The 15,219-nt window shown below is 45.9% G+C and overlaps 1 protein-coding gene across 1 annotated transcript in view; it reads left to right on the forward strand.

Annotated features, from left to right (window-relative positions):
- Positions 1 to 14,631, forward strand: part of LOC134394274 (methyl-CpG-binding domain protein 1-like) — a 71,460-nt gene extending 56,829 nt beyond the window's left edge. The window contains exons 19-20 of the mRNA XM_063119559.1: positions 11,576 to 11,695; positions 13,094 to 14,631. Of these exons, the coding sequence (XP_062975629.1) occupies positions 11,576 to 11,695; positions 13,094 to 13,555 (582 nt within the window). The 3' untranslated portion in view covers positions 13,556 to 14,631. The remainder of the gene's footprint in view (positions 1 to 11,575; positions 11,696 to 13,093) is intronic.
- Positions 14,632 to 15,219: the final 588 nt, after the last annotated feature.

Below are 15,219 nucleotides of genomic sequence, written 5' to 3' on the forward strand. Positions count from 1 at the left end.
TGCAGCAGCAGCAGCCTAGCAACACCTGAGAAGCCCCGGCCGGCTGGGGAGTGGAAGGGGGAGCTGGGCGGAAGCGGAGCAGCAGGACCGGAGGCAGAGCCAGAGCAGCTGGGCGGAAGCGGAGCTGCAGGACTGGAGGCAGAGCCAGAGCAGCAGCAACCCAACAACAACAACATGAACGGCTACCTCGCCTCCTCACGGCTGCTCTCCCGGGGAAACAGGCTCCCATGCAGGGCCTCGGCACGAGGGAGCACAAGGGAGAGAGATCAGCGCGCCACGAGGTCTCCAGGGTGCTTACTTTAAAGAAAGTTCTCCTCTGGTGAGTGCCTGGATCCAGCTCACCTCCTGGCCCTTCTCGTGTTTGGAAGGGAAAAGTCCTACAACTCCCTGGGAGTTGCAGGGCTTTTTTCCCTTGCCGAGCAAACCTGCTGCTGCTGCTTGTTGTTGTTGTTGCTGCTGCCTCCTGCAATCCTGGGCATGCCTCTCTGGAAAAAAGCCTCATACAGACCTGCACAGGATTGCCCTGTTAAAAGCATTGGGGGGGGGGGGGGAGAGGGGAGACTGCTTAGGCTTCCTGCTGATTTTAAAACTGGATTCTAGGTCTACAGCAAATTAGATCCTGGCTTCTCATGTTTTGGACTACAATTCCCATAAGCCCTCACCAACACAGCCAATGAGTTGTAGTCCAAAATATATATTGAGGGTAAAATCCAAGGTAAATCCTACTTAGAGTAGACCCATTGAAATGAATGGAACTTAACTTAGTCAAAACTTACATAAGTCTTATTCATGTCAATGGGTCTGCACTACATAGGACTCCTGTGGGATTCTACCCTCTGTTGCCTACCACACTTAGAATCATAGAATAGTAGAATTGGAAGGGGCCTAAAAGGCCATTGAGTCCAACCCCCTGCTCAATGCAGGAATCCACCCTACAGCATACTTGACAGATGCTTGTCCAGCTGCCTCTTGAAGGCCTTTAGTGTGGGAGAGCACTTAACCTCCCTAGGTAACTGATTCCATTGTCGCACCAGTCAAGAAGTTTTTCCTGATGTCCAGCTGGAATCTGTCTTCCTTTAACTTGAGCCCGTTATTCCGTGTCCTGCACTCTGGGAGGATCGAGAAGAGATCCTGGCCCTCCTCTGTGTGACAACCTTTTAAGTATTTGAAGAGTGCTATCATCTCTCCCCTCAATCTTCTCTTTTCCACGCTAAATATGCCCAGTTCTTTCAGTCTCTCTTCATAGGGCTTTGTTTCTAGACCCATGATCATCCTGGTTGCCTCCTCTGTCTGCGTCCTTCTTGAAGTGTGGTGCCCAGAACTGGACGCAATACTCCAGATGAGGCCTAACTAGGGCTGAATAGAGAGGAACCAGCACCTCACTTGATTTGGAAACTATGCTTTTATTAATGCAGCTCAAAATAGCATTTGCCTTTTTTGCAGCCATATCGAATTGTTGGCTCATATTCAGCTTGTGATCTACAACAATTCCAAGATCCTTCTAATTTTTAGTATTGCTGAGCCAAGTATCCCCCCCATCTTGCAACAGTTCATTTGGTTTCTTTTTCCTCGGTGTAGAACTTGGCATTTGTCCCTATTAAATTTCATGCTGTTGTTTCCAGCCCAGCGCTGCAGCCTATCAAGTTCACTTTCAACTTTGATTCTGTGTTCCAGGGTATTAGCTATCCCACCCAATTTTGGCTTAGCATACCTCACAGGGTTGTTGGAGGGGGGGGGGGGCTAGGAAGGGGAGATGTTATTTCTGCCCTGAGCTCCTGGGAAGGAACAGAAGTACCATAGATGCCTTATGCCAGGTCAGATGATTTCATCACCTATTCCACTATTATATGTTTTCTACTCTAACTGCCAGCAAAAAGGTTACCTTCTTTCCAGCAGGCTATCCGAAAGCACACCCAAGTCATATGTAATATGCACATTTGATTTTTAAAAGATTTAGAAAGTAATGCTTCCAAAAACTGCATGAGCTTTTTGTGTGGCTTTTATTCCTGTGTGTCGTTTATTACATACTAACCCTGTTCAAAAGGCATGCTAAACCACAGTGCTTAAGCAGTTTGAGCTAAACATTATGGCTTAGAGTGTCATGTGAACCATGACAATTGATGGAATGAGACCCTTACTCATTAATCCAGTGGTGGTTTCTTCGTCCTTCATTGTAGTTGGTGGAATGACTTTTCTTTTTTTAAAAAAATCCCTTCGGTTGATTTTTAATTATTATTGTTTTGCCCTAGAGCCTCAATGTTATTATGTAAACCATTGGTTTTTTGTTTATTGAATATAATATATAGGGTGGGCATCTTGATTTGTAAGCATGCTCAGTAGTGCCTCCTCCCCCCCCCCTGCCTCAGGTATATTGGAACATTGAGAGAAAATGGCTGCCTCCTCTAGCAAATATTGTCAGTGTCTTCTCAGAAGTACGTCCCATTGAATGTAATTGTCTTATTCTTGGAAAGTGTGTAGGGGATTGTAGCTTTTTCCACACTCAGTACACAGAAATGGTTTTTCACCTCTGTGAATTCTTTGATGTAAAGTAAGGGTGAACATAATTTTAAAGCTTTTCCACACTCTACACATTTTTATAGTTTCTCCCCTGTGTGGGTTCTTTGATGTCTACTCAAGGTCACACTAGAGCTGAAACTTTCCCCACAGCCCATACATTTATATGGCTTCTTTCCTGTGTGGTCATCCGTTACACAAAGCCATGAAATTCCATAAACAAAAAACCTACGGTTTACAAAGCAACGTTAAAGTCTCTACAGTTTTCAACCAAACTCCAAAAAGCAGGGAAATTGAGAGTTAAGGCTCACAGGCCTATAACGCCACATCCTCCCTAAGGAGGCAGAAAGTGCCAGTGAAATTCTCATTCTCCCAAAGCAGATATAAACCATGAGGACAGGATGGAGAATAGGATATGCAGAGGTGACTGTGGGGTTGTGGAAAACTGATGACGAACAACTTAGGGCTACCTACTTCTCTTTTTTTGTTTATTTATTTACTACATTTCTATACCTCCCAATAGCCGGAGCTCTCTGGGCGGTTTAGAGCAGCCCTTCCCCAACCTGGTGCCCTCCAAAGGTGTTGGACTACAACTCCCATCATTGCAAGTCAGTATGTCCCATGGACAGGAATGCTGCGACTTGTACTCTCAAACATGTGGAGAGGTGACTATGGGATTCTGGAAAACTGATCGGGGAATGTTGTTCTAGAGCAAGGGCAGGCAAAATGTAGCTCTCTAGATGTTTTGGCATTCAATTCATAAAAGTCTCTGTCAGCATGGACAGTGATCAAGAATGCTGTGACCGCAGAAGAATGCTGTGACCGCAGAGGATTTTTCTTAGTGTTCAGCAGTGTGAGATCAAAGGCAGAGCTACCACCTAATAGATTCATGTGTAAGGAAGGATTATTTTAAAAACTATTGATGAAAATGATTTTTGTCCTCACCATAACATGGGAGTTGCAGCGCAGCACATCTGGACAGCACCAGGCTGGAGAAGGATGGTTTATACTTGGATCCTGTACATGTCTTCTCAGAAGCCAGTGCCACTGAGTTTACTAGGGCTTCCCCTCAAGTGGTATAGGATTGCAAACTAATCTCATCTGAAAGGAGTTCAAGACACCCAAACTAATCCTTTTCTGTTCCTCTGTCACTCTGTTACTCTGTACATGAGATGATGTATTGTGGAGGGATTGTGGGGAGTGAACAGTATATTTTGTATGAACACATTTTAAGAAAAAAATTGGTTCTTTGAAGGGCAGGGTATTTACGAAAAGCTGAAAGTGCCAGCTCTTGCTCTGGTTCTACATCTCCAACAAATAGTGCCCCTTCTGTTATCAATCGTGCTGCTCTATGCGAGATGTGTGTGAGAAAAAAATATTGCGCAGCCCCTGTATTTGGTAAGGATATAGAACAGCATTCCCTATCCTGCTGTCCCAGCTTTCCTGACCATGGGACATACTGACTTGCAATGATGGGAGTTGTAGTCTAACACCTTTGGAGGGCACCAGGTTGGGGAAGGGCTGCACTAAACAAAAAAAGAGAAGTAGGTGGCCCTAAGTTGTTCGTTATCAGTTTTCCACAACCCCACAGTCACCTCTGCATATCCTATTCTCCATCCTGTCCTCATGGTTTATATCTGCTTTGGGAGAATGAGAATTTCACTGGCACTTTCTGCCTCCTTAGGGAGGATGTGGCGTTATAGGCCTGTGAGCCTTAACTCTCAATTTCCCTGCTTTTTGGAGTTTGGTTGAAAACTGTAGAGCCTTTAACGTTGTTTTGTAAACCGTAGGTTTTTTGTTTATGGAATATATTTATAAGATGCAGGACTAAATTGTCCCGTTCCTATTTACATACAAATAATGCACCAGTGGACAAAGAAGGCCATAGGTTGCACGGCCTGGGGAGAAGAGTATACTCTTCTACAGCTTTATCCCTTCGTGTGCATAATTACCAAGCCACAATGGAAAAACGTAAACTCTTTTTATGGGGGAATATTACATCTCTCTCCTGATTCTTGCCAGATGACCAAAGGGAACTTGCAGATGTTTTTGTATTGAGGCTATGAGACTTTCTCGACAATAGCTTAATACAGCACTCCACGCTAAGGACTGCACCTCAAAGCCATGGTAGTTTCCATTGCGCTACGAAGGCATGCGTAGCTTAGGTCCGCAGGGCTGTCCCAGCAGGCACGCACCCGCATAGAGGATCTGCCGTTCGATGGAAGCCAGATCTAACCACTACTGTTAAGAGTCCCCATGGCTGGCCTCCTCGGTAGCAATAATAACTAGGTTCTTCAGTACACTGAAGCCTCTCGATACCGAGACTTGCAACAATATAACTAGCTTCTTCAGTGCCTAGCCTGTGACCTCTCGGTACCTAGATTGAAGCCTCTCAGTACCGTGACTTGCAACAATATAACTAGCTTCTTCAGTGCCTAGCCTGTGACCCCTCGGTACCTAGACTGCTCTCAATACCGAGAAACAATATAACTAGCTTCTTCAGTGCGGAGCCTGAAGCTTCTCGATACCGAGTCTGGCAACAATATAACTAGTTTCTTCGGTACCGAGAATGAATCCCTCAATGCCGAGACCGGCAACAATGTAGCTTCTTCGGTACAGACTGGAGCCCTCGATACCAACAGTGGCAATTACATAACTAGCATCTACAATGCAGATGCTGGAGTTCTCTATGCTGACACTGGCAATGAACATAACTGGCTTTTTTGGTACCAAGGTTGAAATTTTTGGTACTGAAAATGACAATAATATAACAATAATGTTAATAGCTCTTTGGTACAAACGCTGAGACTCTTGATACCAAGAGGGCATCTCGCATGCAGCTTCAATGTCAGAGGGTGAGATGTAATATCTCTCCCCTCCAAAGCCAATGGACATCTGTCCACCACATCAGGCAGTGTATACCTTGCATGCTAACCACCTATTTCAAGGTCCCCATTCCAGAGTCTCTACGCTTTGAGTGCTTTGCTTTCAATGGAGAGCGTTTTATTACCATGATGTCTGATGTCATCATTCTTGGGGCTCCCCCCCCCCTTGGAAGAGGAGGGCATACAATGTTAAATGGGCCACGTCTCCTGAGAATACCATACAAGCATGGATACTGGCTTTAGTACCGTGATGGGGATACGTACAACCGTGATCATTGTCATTGCGACCGATACACAGGGCTCAGCTGTTACAGCCACAATGCGTCAGCACAATTACTTAGCTCTTCCCCATTCCACCCCCATTCCATGGGACATTAGGAGATCAACTTGGGGAAGATGAGTTAGAGCATAAGAATAGACCTGATTCCCTTCAATCCTTTGAGGACTATCAGTCGGTCTCAACATTGCTCTCTTCTGCATCACCTACACAGGGCAGAACCTCCTTTGGAGGACTTATACCACTTCCCGGTCATTGAGGATGACCAGGCTTGGTATTGAGACACATAACTAGGAAAATAAAGTGCAAGTTTTTGTATCTCATGCTGTATGTACTGAGAAGCCAACTCCAGTGTCGATATTTTTCCTCCCAGCACTGCTTCTGACAGTTAAAAATTCCTAGAAGGGCCCTTATTTGATGGCTCTGACATTGGAAAGTGCAGAATCTTTAAAGTGCAGTAATGGACATGGGGTTTTTTCTTTATGCACCCGTGTTCCAATTCTATATTCGTTCAGTTAGCCCCAAGGGGAGTTTTCAGAACATATTCATCTGCTTTGGGCGCCAGAGTCATACACTATCTAGTTATGATGTCCAGATACAACTTTTCCTCTTGTCAGCAACTTTACATGACCCGTCACTTCACTGTGAGTTGAGAGCGATGGTGCGCGCTCTGGCGCTTCGCATGCATACCTATGATTAGCAGGTCTCACTCTGTGAACTAGATTGAGGACCTACCATTCGATGGTGAAGGATTGTTCAATCTCATTGCTCATCTCGTTTCCTGCATCGGAACCAGCAAATTACAGATGACACACTGTCTTTCTTAATGCTGCTCCTCAAGAAGGGAGTAGGTTTTGCCCCATACACATAAGTGTATGAATAAAAATACTCTAAATACTCTAAATAAAATAAGTATGCATACTTCCATATAGCCATTCAGAACACTCGTCAGAGGTACCTTGGGTTTATCATAGGTTTGGGTGCGTCTATGGACCTAAGCACAGCCCACTGAATGTTTGCAAAATATATGGCAGTTCATTGCCTACACAGGGTGAAAGTCTACCTATATTTAGACAACTGGCTTCTAGTGGCATCTTAGAAGAGGATGCTATCGAAGGCAGTGGGAATAATCCTCAATTTATTGAGCTCTCTGGACCTCATAGTAGAAACCACAATGTTACACTGTCAATCCTTACCCCCTGATATATGGGACATAATTCTAGCAGCTAAGAAACAAGCGACTAGAAAGTCATATACTACCAAATGGGAAGCTTACTCCTCCCTTGCACTAAGCAGGAATGAGAAACCCCTTTCAGAGCCTATTTCCACCATCCTCACTTTCCCTTTTTCCTTGTTAAAAGAGGCCTTAAGTTTCCTCACTTAGAGTTTATCTGGCAGCGATTCTGCCTCACATTTATGGATTTAGGGCTGTTCAGTCTTCACTCATCCACTGGTTAAGCGCTTTATGAAAGGGATGAAAAATACAGTTCCACCCCTTCGTCCCTTTGTTCCGCAATGGAGCTTTTCCGTGGTGCTCAAAGCACTGTCTGCCAAGCCTTTCGAACCGTTGGCAAAGACAGATTTGCATTTACTGACTTTTAAGGTGGTATTCCTTGTTGCCATAATGTCTGCTAGACGTGCATCAGAGTTAGCGGCACTCCGTATGGACTCACCTTATACGGGTTTTCATGCCGACAAAGTGGTCCTTAGACCGGACCCAGCTTTTTTCCAAAGGTTGTTTCTCCTTTCACCTTGGACAGGATTTTACTCTGCCAAGCTTTTTCCTTGCGCGGACAACTCTTCTTGAGTCAACACTACATACGCTGGACAGAACAGTGACTCTCCGGAGATCCCTAAGATTTTTTGTTTGTTATAGGTCAAACAAAAGGGACTCCAAGCATCTCCGCAGAGAATATCTGCTTGGGTTTTTTCAGACTATTAAATTAGCCTATGAACTTGCTGGCCCCCCGCTGAAGGGGAAAGTGCGCTCTCACTCCACCAGAGGAGGGGCCACTGCTACAGCTTTTGAAAGAGGTATTGCCATACCGGACCTCTGCAAAGCGGATACCTGGTCGACACCTCTGACTTTTGCCAGTCACTACCGTCTGGACATCAGAGCGCATAGAGACTGTGCTTTTGGGCGTGCCGTCTTATCGGCAATCCGTTGAATTTTCATCCATCACCTGACACCACCCACCTCCGGGTAGTCAGCTTGTTATTCGCCCATTTGTGTGATGCACAGAGACCACGAAGAAGAAAGACAGGTTGCTTGCCTGTAACTGTAGTTCTTCGAGTGGTCATCTGTGCAGTCACACAACCCTCCCACCGTCCCCACTATGGTGTCATTATTTTTTGATCATCTGGTGGTTCTCCTCAGTGAGACTGTTTAGGCGGTTTCAGGAACTGAGGGGATTAGGCGGGAACCCCTGAGCATGCTCAGTGGACGGTGGGGGAGGGGTTCCCGCCTAAAACGTTTTCAGCTATAGAAGTTTCCGAAGCTGGCCCTGCGCAGGCGCAGAGCCCATATGTGTGACTGCACAGATGACCACTCGAAGAACTACAGTTACAGGTAAGCAACCTGTCTTTACTAGCATTTTGCGGCAGTAGTTGCAGAAGTAGCTACTTCCAATGGATGACGGCAACAGAAGTGTTACTAGTGGATTACCTTATCTCAATTTCTTTCCACCTTGTGGCCTCCCATCCTTTCTCTTACGTCAAGTGGGCACAATTGTACTTTTCCCTTCAAGGAAGGCATCTAAGTATTAAAAGACTCATTGGTCAAACTCATTGGTCAAACTTTTACTCATTGGTAAAAGACTCACTGGATATCGATCCAGTGTTGGAAAAATTACAAGAGTTGGCACTGTTTTGCTAGCGCAGGGATGTTGAACCTCTTTCGAGCTGGGGATCTCATTCCATTTTGGAAGAGCTTTTTGGGGGTGGGGTGGGGGTGAGAGCACGTTCCAGTGGTGGATGAGTCCAAAAATAGCAGCATATTTTAACTTAAAGCTTTTCCTGCCAGTAACTACGCTTTAGGAGAAGCATTTCAACTTTTTATAATGGGGGGGCGGGGAACTGCACAAGAGCTGGGAAACCATTCAAAGATTGTTGGCCAGGGGAAAGGGGGTGGGGCCATTTGGGGAACCCTGGAGGGCTGGATTTGGCCCCTGGAGCCTGAGGTGCCATGCGGTAACCACTTAATACAAGTGACACCTAGCTGAATGAAGGGTGTCATATTCCCCATCCTCTGGCTCTGAAGAGGACTCGGAGGCAGAGGAGACTCCCTCCGTTCACCCAACGCCTGCTGTGCCAGGGCCTTCCAGGCCAGAGGATGGATCGCCTCTACATGACTATTCAGATGCAAAGGACACTTCCCCATTGCAGCCTTCATCACCCCCACCCCGTAGGAGCCAGCAGTTTAAAATTAGGTGGTAGAGCTGTGCACATGTGGCCCCTCAAAATTCTCCACCCTGTTTGCGGGTAGAGAAATGGCGGGGGGAACAATTTCACCCAATTTCTCCAGGGGAAGGAGAAATTTTCCATCAATTTCTTACAGGTAGGCATCACCATTGGCAAGGGTTATAGAAGGCCTGTTGTGATCATGCTTGGTCACTAGAGGCCATCCCAGTATAGACCGGAACAGCACCTGACAGTGTCATGTTCCTCAGCCTTGACCCATCCTCTGGCTCTGAAGAGGACTCGGAGGCAGAGGAGACCCCCTCCATTCACCCAACGCCTGCTATGCCAGGGCCTTCTAGGCCAGAGAGTGGGCCTCTACATGACTATTCAGATGCAGAGGACACTTATTATTATTATTATTATTATTATTATTATTATTATTATTTATTTATATAGCACCATCAATGTACATGGTGCTGTACAGAGTAAAACAGTAAATAGCAAGACCCTGCCGCATAGGCTTACAATCTAATAAAATCATAGTAAAACAATAAGGAGGGGAAGAGAATGCAAACAGGTACAGGGTAGGGTAAGCAGGCACAGGGTAGGGAAAAACTAACTATTATTATTCACCCCACCCCCAACCCATAGGAACCAGCGGCTACAAGTTAGATTTAAGTAGCCCTTTAAGAAACGAACTGCTTTTCTGAGGGGGTTGAGCTAACTGCAGGCCTTGAGCTGCTGGTCTTTGTAAGGCTTCAGAAAGCCTTTGACTATGGTTAAGTCAACAGCACATCTTGACTCTCCGCTAACTTTGAGCTGTCCAAGGTCCTGGTCTAACTTGGCCTTGCTATTCAGCACACCAAACCTGACTTGACCTGATCTGATGCCACGGGACTTGACCTGACCAGATTGGATGTGAGCAGACCTGCCCCGAGGGTGTGTGTGTCTTGCATTAACCTGCCTTTCTTGGATGAGTCTTGCTAGTTTCAGCACCTCTGGGCACCTTGAGTTAAGTCGGACAGGAGAAATGGTTGCAGTGGTTTGTTTTCCTCATGTCTGGTCCTGCCCTCTAGGAGCATCACGTTGGACCATGGCATGTTGCAGTTGCCTTGGGCAGCAGTTGCAGCGGATTCTCTGTTATTGGTCCAAAGTCTTAAATGGGACCTTGGTAGGGGGTTGATGTCCAGCCATGCCAATTCTGAAAGGGTTCATCACCCTTTTTAATCCCACCCTTCACTTATATTTTAAATTATTCCCTCCAGTCGTATTTAAGCCTCCTTTGTAGCTTCCAATATACTCCTAGGCCTGCAGACTCAGATATATGTCCCTACCGCCTAGTAAGTGTGTTTATGCTACATTGTAAACTGTATGAAACACCAAGGGAAAAATATTTAGAGAAGCTCTTAAGGGTGATTCCTATCCTCAATGATACGGATACGGTCAAGTATCTACTGTCCAGTACAGACAGGATTGTAATGTTCAACATAGCCAAATTTGCTGTGAAGGCTGCTCAGCTTAGACAAATTCATGTGTCCTGCCTTGGGATGTAAGGTTTCAGTTGTATGCGCATGTATGTTTTAACATTTTAACATGTAAGTTTTTAGTTGTATGCACATGTATGTTTTAACATTTTAACATGTAAGGTTTTAGTTGTATGTGCATGTATGTTTTAATATGTTAACATGTAAGGTTTTAGTAGTATGCACGCGTATGCTTTAATATTTTAACATGTAAGGTTTTAGTCGTATGCATACGTATGTGTTAATATTTTAACATGTAAGGTTTTAGTTGTATGCACACGTATGCTTTAATATTTTAACATGTAAGGTTTTAGTTGTATGCACACGTATGCTTTAATATTTTAACATGTAAGGTTTTAGTCGTATGCACACGTATGTTTTAATATTCTAACATGTAAGGTTTTAGTCGTATGCACACGTATGTTTTAATATTCTAACATGTAAGGTTTTAGTCTTATGCACACGTATGCGTTAATATTTTAACATGTAAGGTTTTAGTCGTATGTACACGTATGCGTTAATATTTTAACATGTAAGGTTTTAGTTGTATGCACACGTATGTTTTAATATTTTAACATGTAAGGTTTTAGTTGTATGCACACGTATGTTTTAATATTTTAACATGTAAGGTTTTAGTTGTATGTGCATGTACGTTTTAACATTTTATAACATTTTATCTATTCTTTTTTATATGACACGCTTTTATACTCTGTGTATAACTTTTGTCCATGTAATTGGCTAAAACATGTATTTGGTAGCCTTCAATAAATTGATTGATTGATTGCAGCCAGGGAAACTAGAACTCGGGTGGTCTTTGCCATCCAGCTTCTCTCCTTCAGTAATTCTCTGTCACTTTGCGTGTGTGGCTGTCCACTGTTCCCCACTAGTGCCAGAGTTGTTCTCTGAAATGGCACTTGGGCATCTGAAGGGAGGCCTGCCTACCAAACGGAACCTCCTGTCTGTCTCTGTTGCTACAGGTGTCAGCGGGACTGCCTCAGTTTAAGACGGCCCTGGGAATGCCGGGCAGGGAGGTGGTGGTTCTGGATGATGAAGAGGACGATGAAGTGGAGCAGCTGCAGCAAATGCGCCCCCCAGTGGTGAGTGGTGAAGTGGTTTGGGTCGAGTGTCTCAGTAACTGGAAATCTCCCGGCTTCTTTCTCTGTAACTCTTGGGGAGGAGAAGGCTGAATCTGTTGTTCCAGGCCAGCCTGCCCACCTTCTGATGATGAGCCAGTACGGTGAGTGTGGCAGGCAGGAAATAGTGAAGGCGGAACACATACTAAGGCCAATAAGGGGATGGGGGCAGTTCCAAGTTCGATTGTGTGTGTTGCAGTGAGACACCATTATAAAACTCACGGGATGTTTTTTATTTCATCCACAAAATCATGCTCTTGTTTTAGATTATGGGTTGAATCCAACATTGCTGCTCATGCAGCTTCATCTGCGAGCACTTGGACTTGCAGAACAACCACCCGCTCAAGCACTTCTCCTAAGAAGGGGTTATTTGTGATGGATTGATATTTGTTCACAGCCATTTGGGTCCGAGGAGGATTTTTTAGGCACGTCCTTACAACTGATTCCAAGCAAGATGGGATCACTCCCCCTTGTAATGAGGTGTTTACTAGCTCCTGCACCCAGGCGGTCAGCTTCCATGTGCTTGGTTTAATAACCTAACGAGGAGTAAAGGCTGAGGAGGCACATGACAGGCTGCAGTCCCTTAAGCCCTTTGTTCATGTCTTTAGACCAGAATAACTCAAATCCATCTTTTAAACTAAGACTAGATAGTGCTCTTCAAATACTTGAAAGTTTGCCAGGATCTCTTCTCTGTCCTCCCAGAATGCAGGACACGGAATAATAGTGTCAAGTTACAGGAAGCCAGATTCTGACTGGACATCAGGAAAAACTTCCAGGACTGTTAAGAGCAGTACGACAATGGAGCCAATTACTAGGGAGGTTGTGGGTTCTCCCACACTAGAGGCATTCAAGAGGCAGCTGGACAACCGTCTGCCAGGGATGCTTTAAGGTGGATTCCTGCATTGAGCAGGGGGTTGGACTCGATGGCCCTATCAACTCTACTATTCTATGATTCTACCTACAGAGACTGAAATGCTGAATTAGCAGAGTCCTTTGCCTCTTCCATGAACACAGAAATGTCTAATTCCTTATAAACTATTTACACTCTTGATCCCATCATCCATAACACTATCACATGAATGGAATTGAGGGACTGTGTATGGTGTGGTGTATACTGGGGGAAATGGCAGCACATCTAGGTTTTGTTTTTTGGTCATTCCCCCCCCCCCCCCATGATGGGGTATTATTGGTTTTGGGTAAAGTTGCGTGCCCCCTCCCCCCCTTGAAATTCCAGATGTTGAGCATGAAGGCTAAGCTGAGCTGGTGTTGCGTCAGCTGCACTTCCTAGGTCTCAGGCACCATGTTGTGAAAGGGGAAAGGATAAGGAACTGAACCGGCCTCCTTTTGTCTGCCTTTCCCCAGATAATGGAGATCTATAGCCTGGGTGGCATGCAGCCCCTTGCCCAGTTGGACAGCGTCCTGCGAGAGTTCTTGGCCGAGCTGAACGAGATCCCTCTCCCGGCTCACTGGGAGGTGCTGCCCCCGCTGGGTGGCCCCAACCTGCGCCTCGTGCAGCGCTCAAAACACTCCACCATGTCGGCAGCGGTCATCCACATCCGCCCGGGCCTCTTCTTCCACGTGGTGGTACGAGACCTGCCTGTGCCCCCCGAGCATGAACTCTATGCCAGCCACCCGGCCCGCCTCACCACCGTCGACGAGGTGGTGGAACTGATCTGCGACCTGGAAGCCTATAGGCTTTGTTCCGGCTGGCCCGCGGGCTGGCATGCCGGCGAACGGTCTGAGGCTTGCGACGTTCTTGTGTACTCAGGCTGCTGCCCACAGTGCCGGCTCAACCCTTGGCCATCAGGAAGCGGGGCCTGTTGAGGACCAAGCTGGGCAGGGGAATTTGAGGACGGGACTCAGCCCTGTGAGGCTGTGAGTGGGCAGAAGTTTTATTTTGACACTGGAAATGGCTTGGATATCTAAACGGATCATTCCTTGCCGTAAATAGCTTTATATTTCCCCTCCCCTTGTTCAATAGCTTGGCACAAAAATGTCATACTCCTCTCGTTGCGGTCTTCTGTGTCTGTCTGTCTCTTTCTCTACTGATAAGCTGCTTCTGCATTTCTGGCATAGAGAGAAACGTTTCTTTTGGAGACTAGACTCCTGCCTTGCTTCAGTCGTTCGCTCAGCTCCTGCCAGAGAGTTGAAACGTGGCCGGCGGCACATTACAACAGCTTGTGCTGACCACTAGTCCCCTGCACTTTTAAAAACCCTCACATGCTTGACAAAGTAACAATATATGTTGATACAATGGGAGTGTGGAGGCGGCTTATGCATTGGTCCAGGCCTGCTTCTCTGTTGCTTCAACTCGCCTGGGCCCTCACTGTCACATTTAGTACCATCCTGGAGACTTCTACATCCACAGTATGGTCATCGGCAGACCCGGGAAGGATGGGATTTAAGAACAGGGTTTCCTTCTTGGAAGAATCCTTCTGATGGAGACCTGCCCCTTCCTTCCCCCAGATACATCGAAAACTTGAATTGTTGCCTCGGGCATGTTTTTCTTTGTTTCAGGGTTGCTCAGTTTGGATGGTTAATTCTGTTTGAGGACCAGGAAGGTTTTTTTTAAAAAAAAATTGTTTGGGGGAGCAGGGACGATGGGATGGATGGATGGATGCTGAGAGATTCTAGCATATCCTGTTCAGGGAAGTTCTACAGAAGCCATAGCTGTATGTCACTTGCTAACTTGTGGTTTTGTTTTGCGTCTTCCCTCACTGTGGCGGCAGCAGCAGCAAACACCCCCTGAGCCTTTCCCACATGCCTCTTGCAGTCAGGTTTTGTTTTCTTATGTGTGTGCTTCTTTTCCCTCAGAAGAAAAGAATGAAATTATCTTAAAGAACGATCAAATCAGAACTGGTCTCTATTTTTTTTAATGTATTAAAAATTTTAATGAGCAAGCTCGGTTTTGGTGTCTGCGTCTTTTTTTTTTTTTTTTTTTTTTTTGAGGTTAAAGTCTTCTGACCAGTTGACGCAAATAACCAAGCAGCGGAACAAGGGATCAGTTAAACCAGTGGTTTCCAAACTTTTTCAGGTAACTGCCCCCTTAGTTCCACAAACTCATGCCCAGTGCCCCCTACACACAGCCCCTTTAAATGGGAAGCCCCCGCTGGGAAGCCCCCGCTGCAGGCTTGCCAAGGGAGGGAGGGAAAAGAGAGCGAACGCCTTTGTTTTGCAGCCAGCATGGCGGGGCACACCAAGCAGGGTATGTCTCTTCATTAGCGTTTTGGTGCTTTTGAAACATTTCAATTCACCGTTAAAAGGACTCTTCTTAAACGCTATTAATACATTTGTTGATTCTTCCCCTATATGGCTTGGGACCAAACTACCTTCTCCCATAAAAATGTCTCTGAGTTTTAAGACCTTTTGGAGAGGCGCTTCTCAGAAAGACCACCTCGCATGCCCCCTTAATGCCCCACTATGCAATCCCACCGCCCCCAAGGGGACGGTACTGCCCACTTTGGGGACCACTGAGTTAAACTGTGGGA

Source organism: Elgaria multicarinata, chromosome 3 (assembly GCF_023053635.1).
Source record: "Elgaria multicarinata webbii isolate HBS135686 ecotype San Diego chromosome 3, rElgMul1.1.pri, whole genome shotgun sequence".
NCBI classification, from domain to species: Eukaryota; Metazoa; Chordata; class Lepidosauria; order Squamata; family Anguidae; genus Elgaria; species Elgaria multicarinata.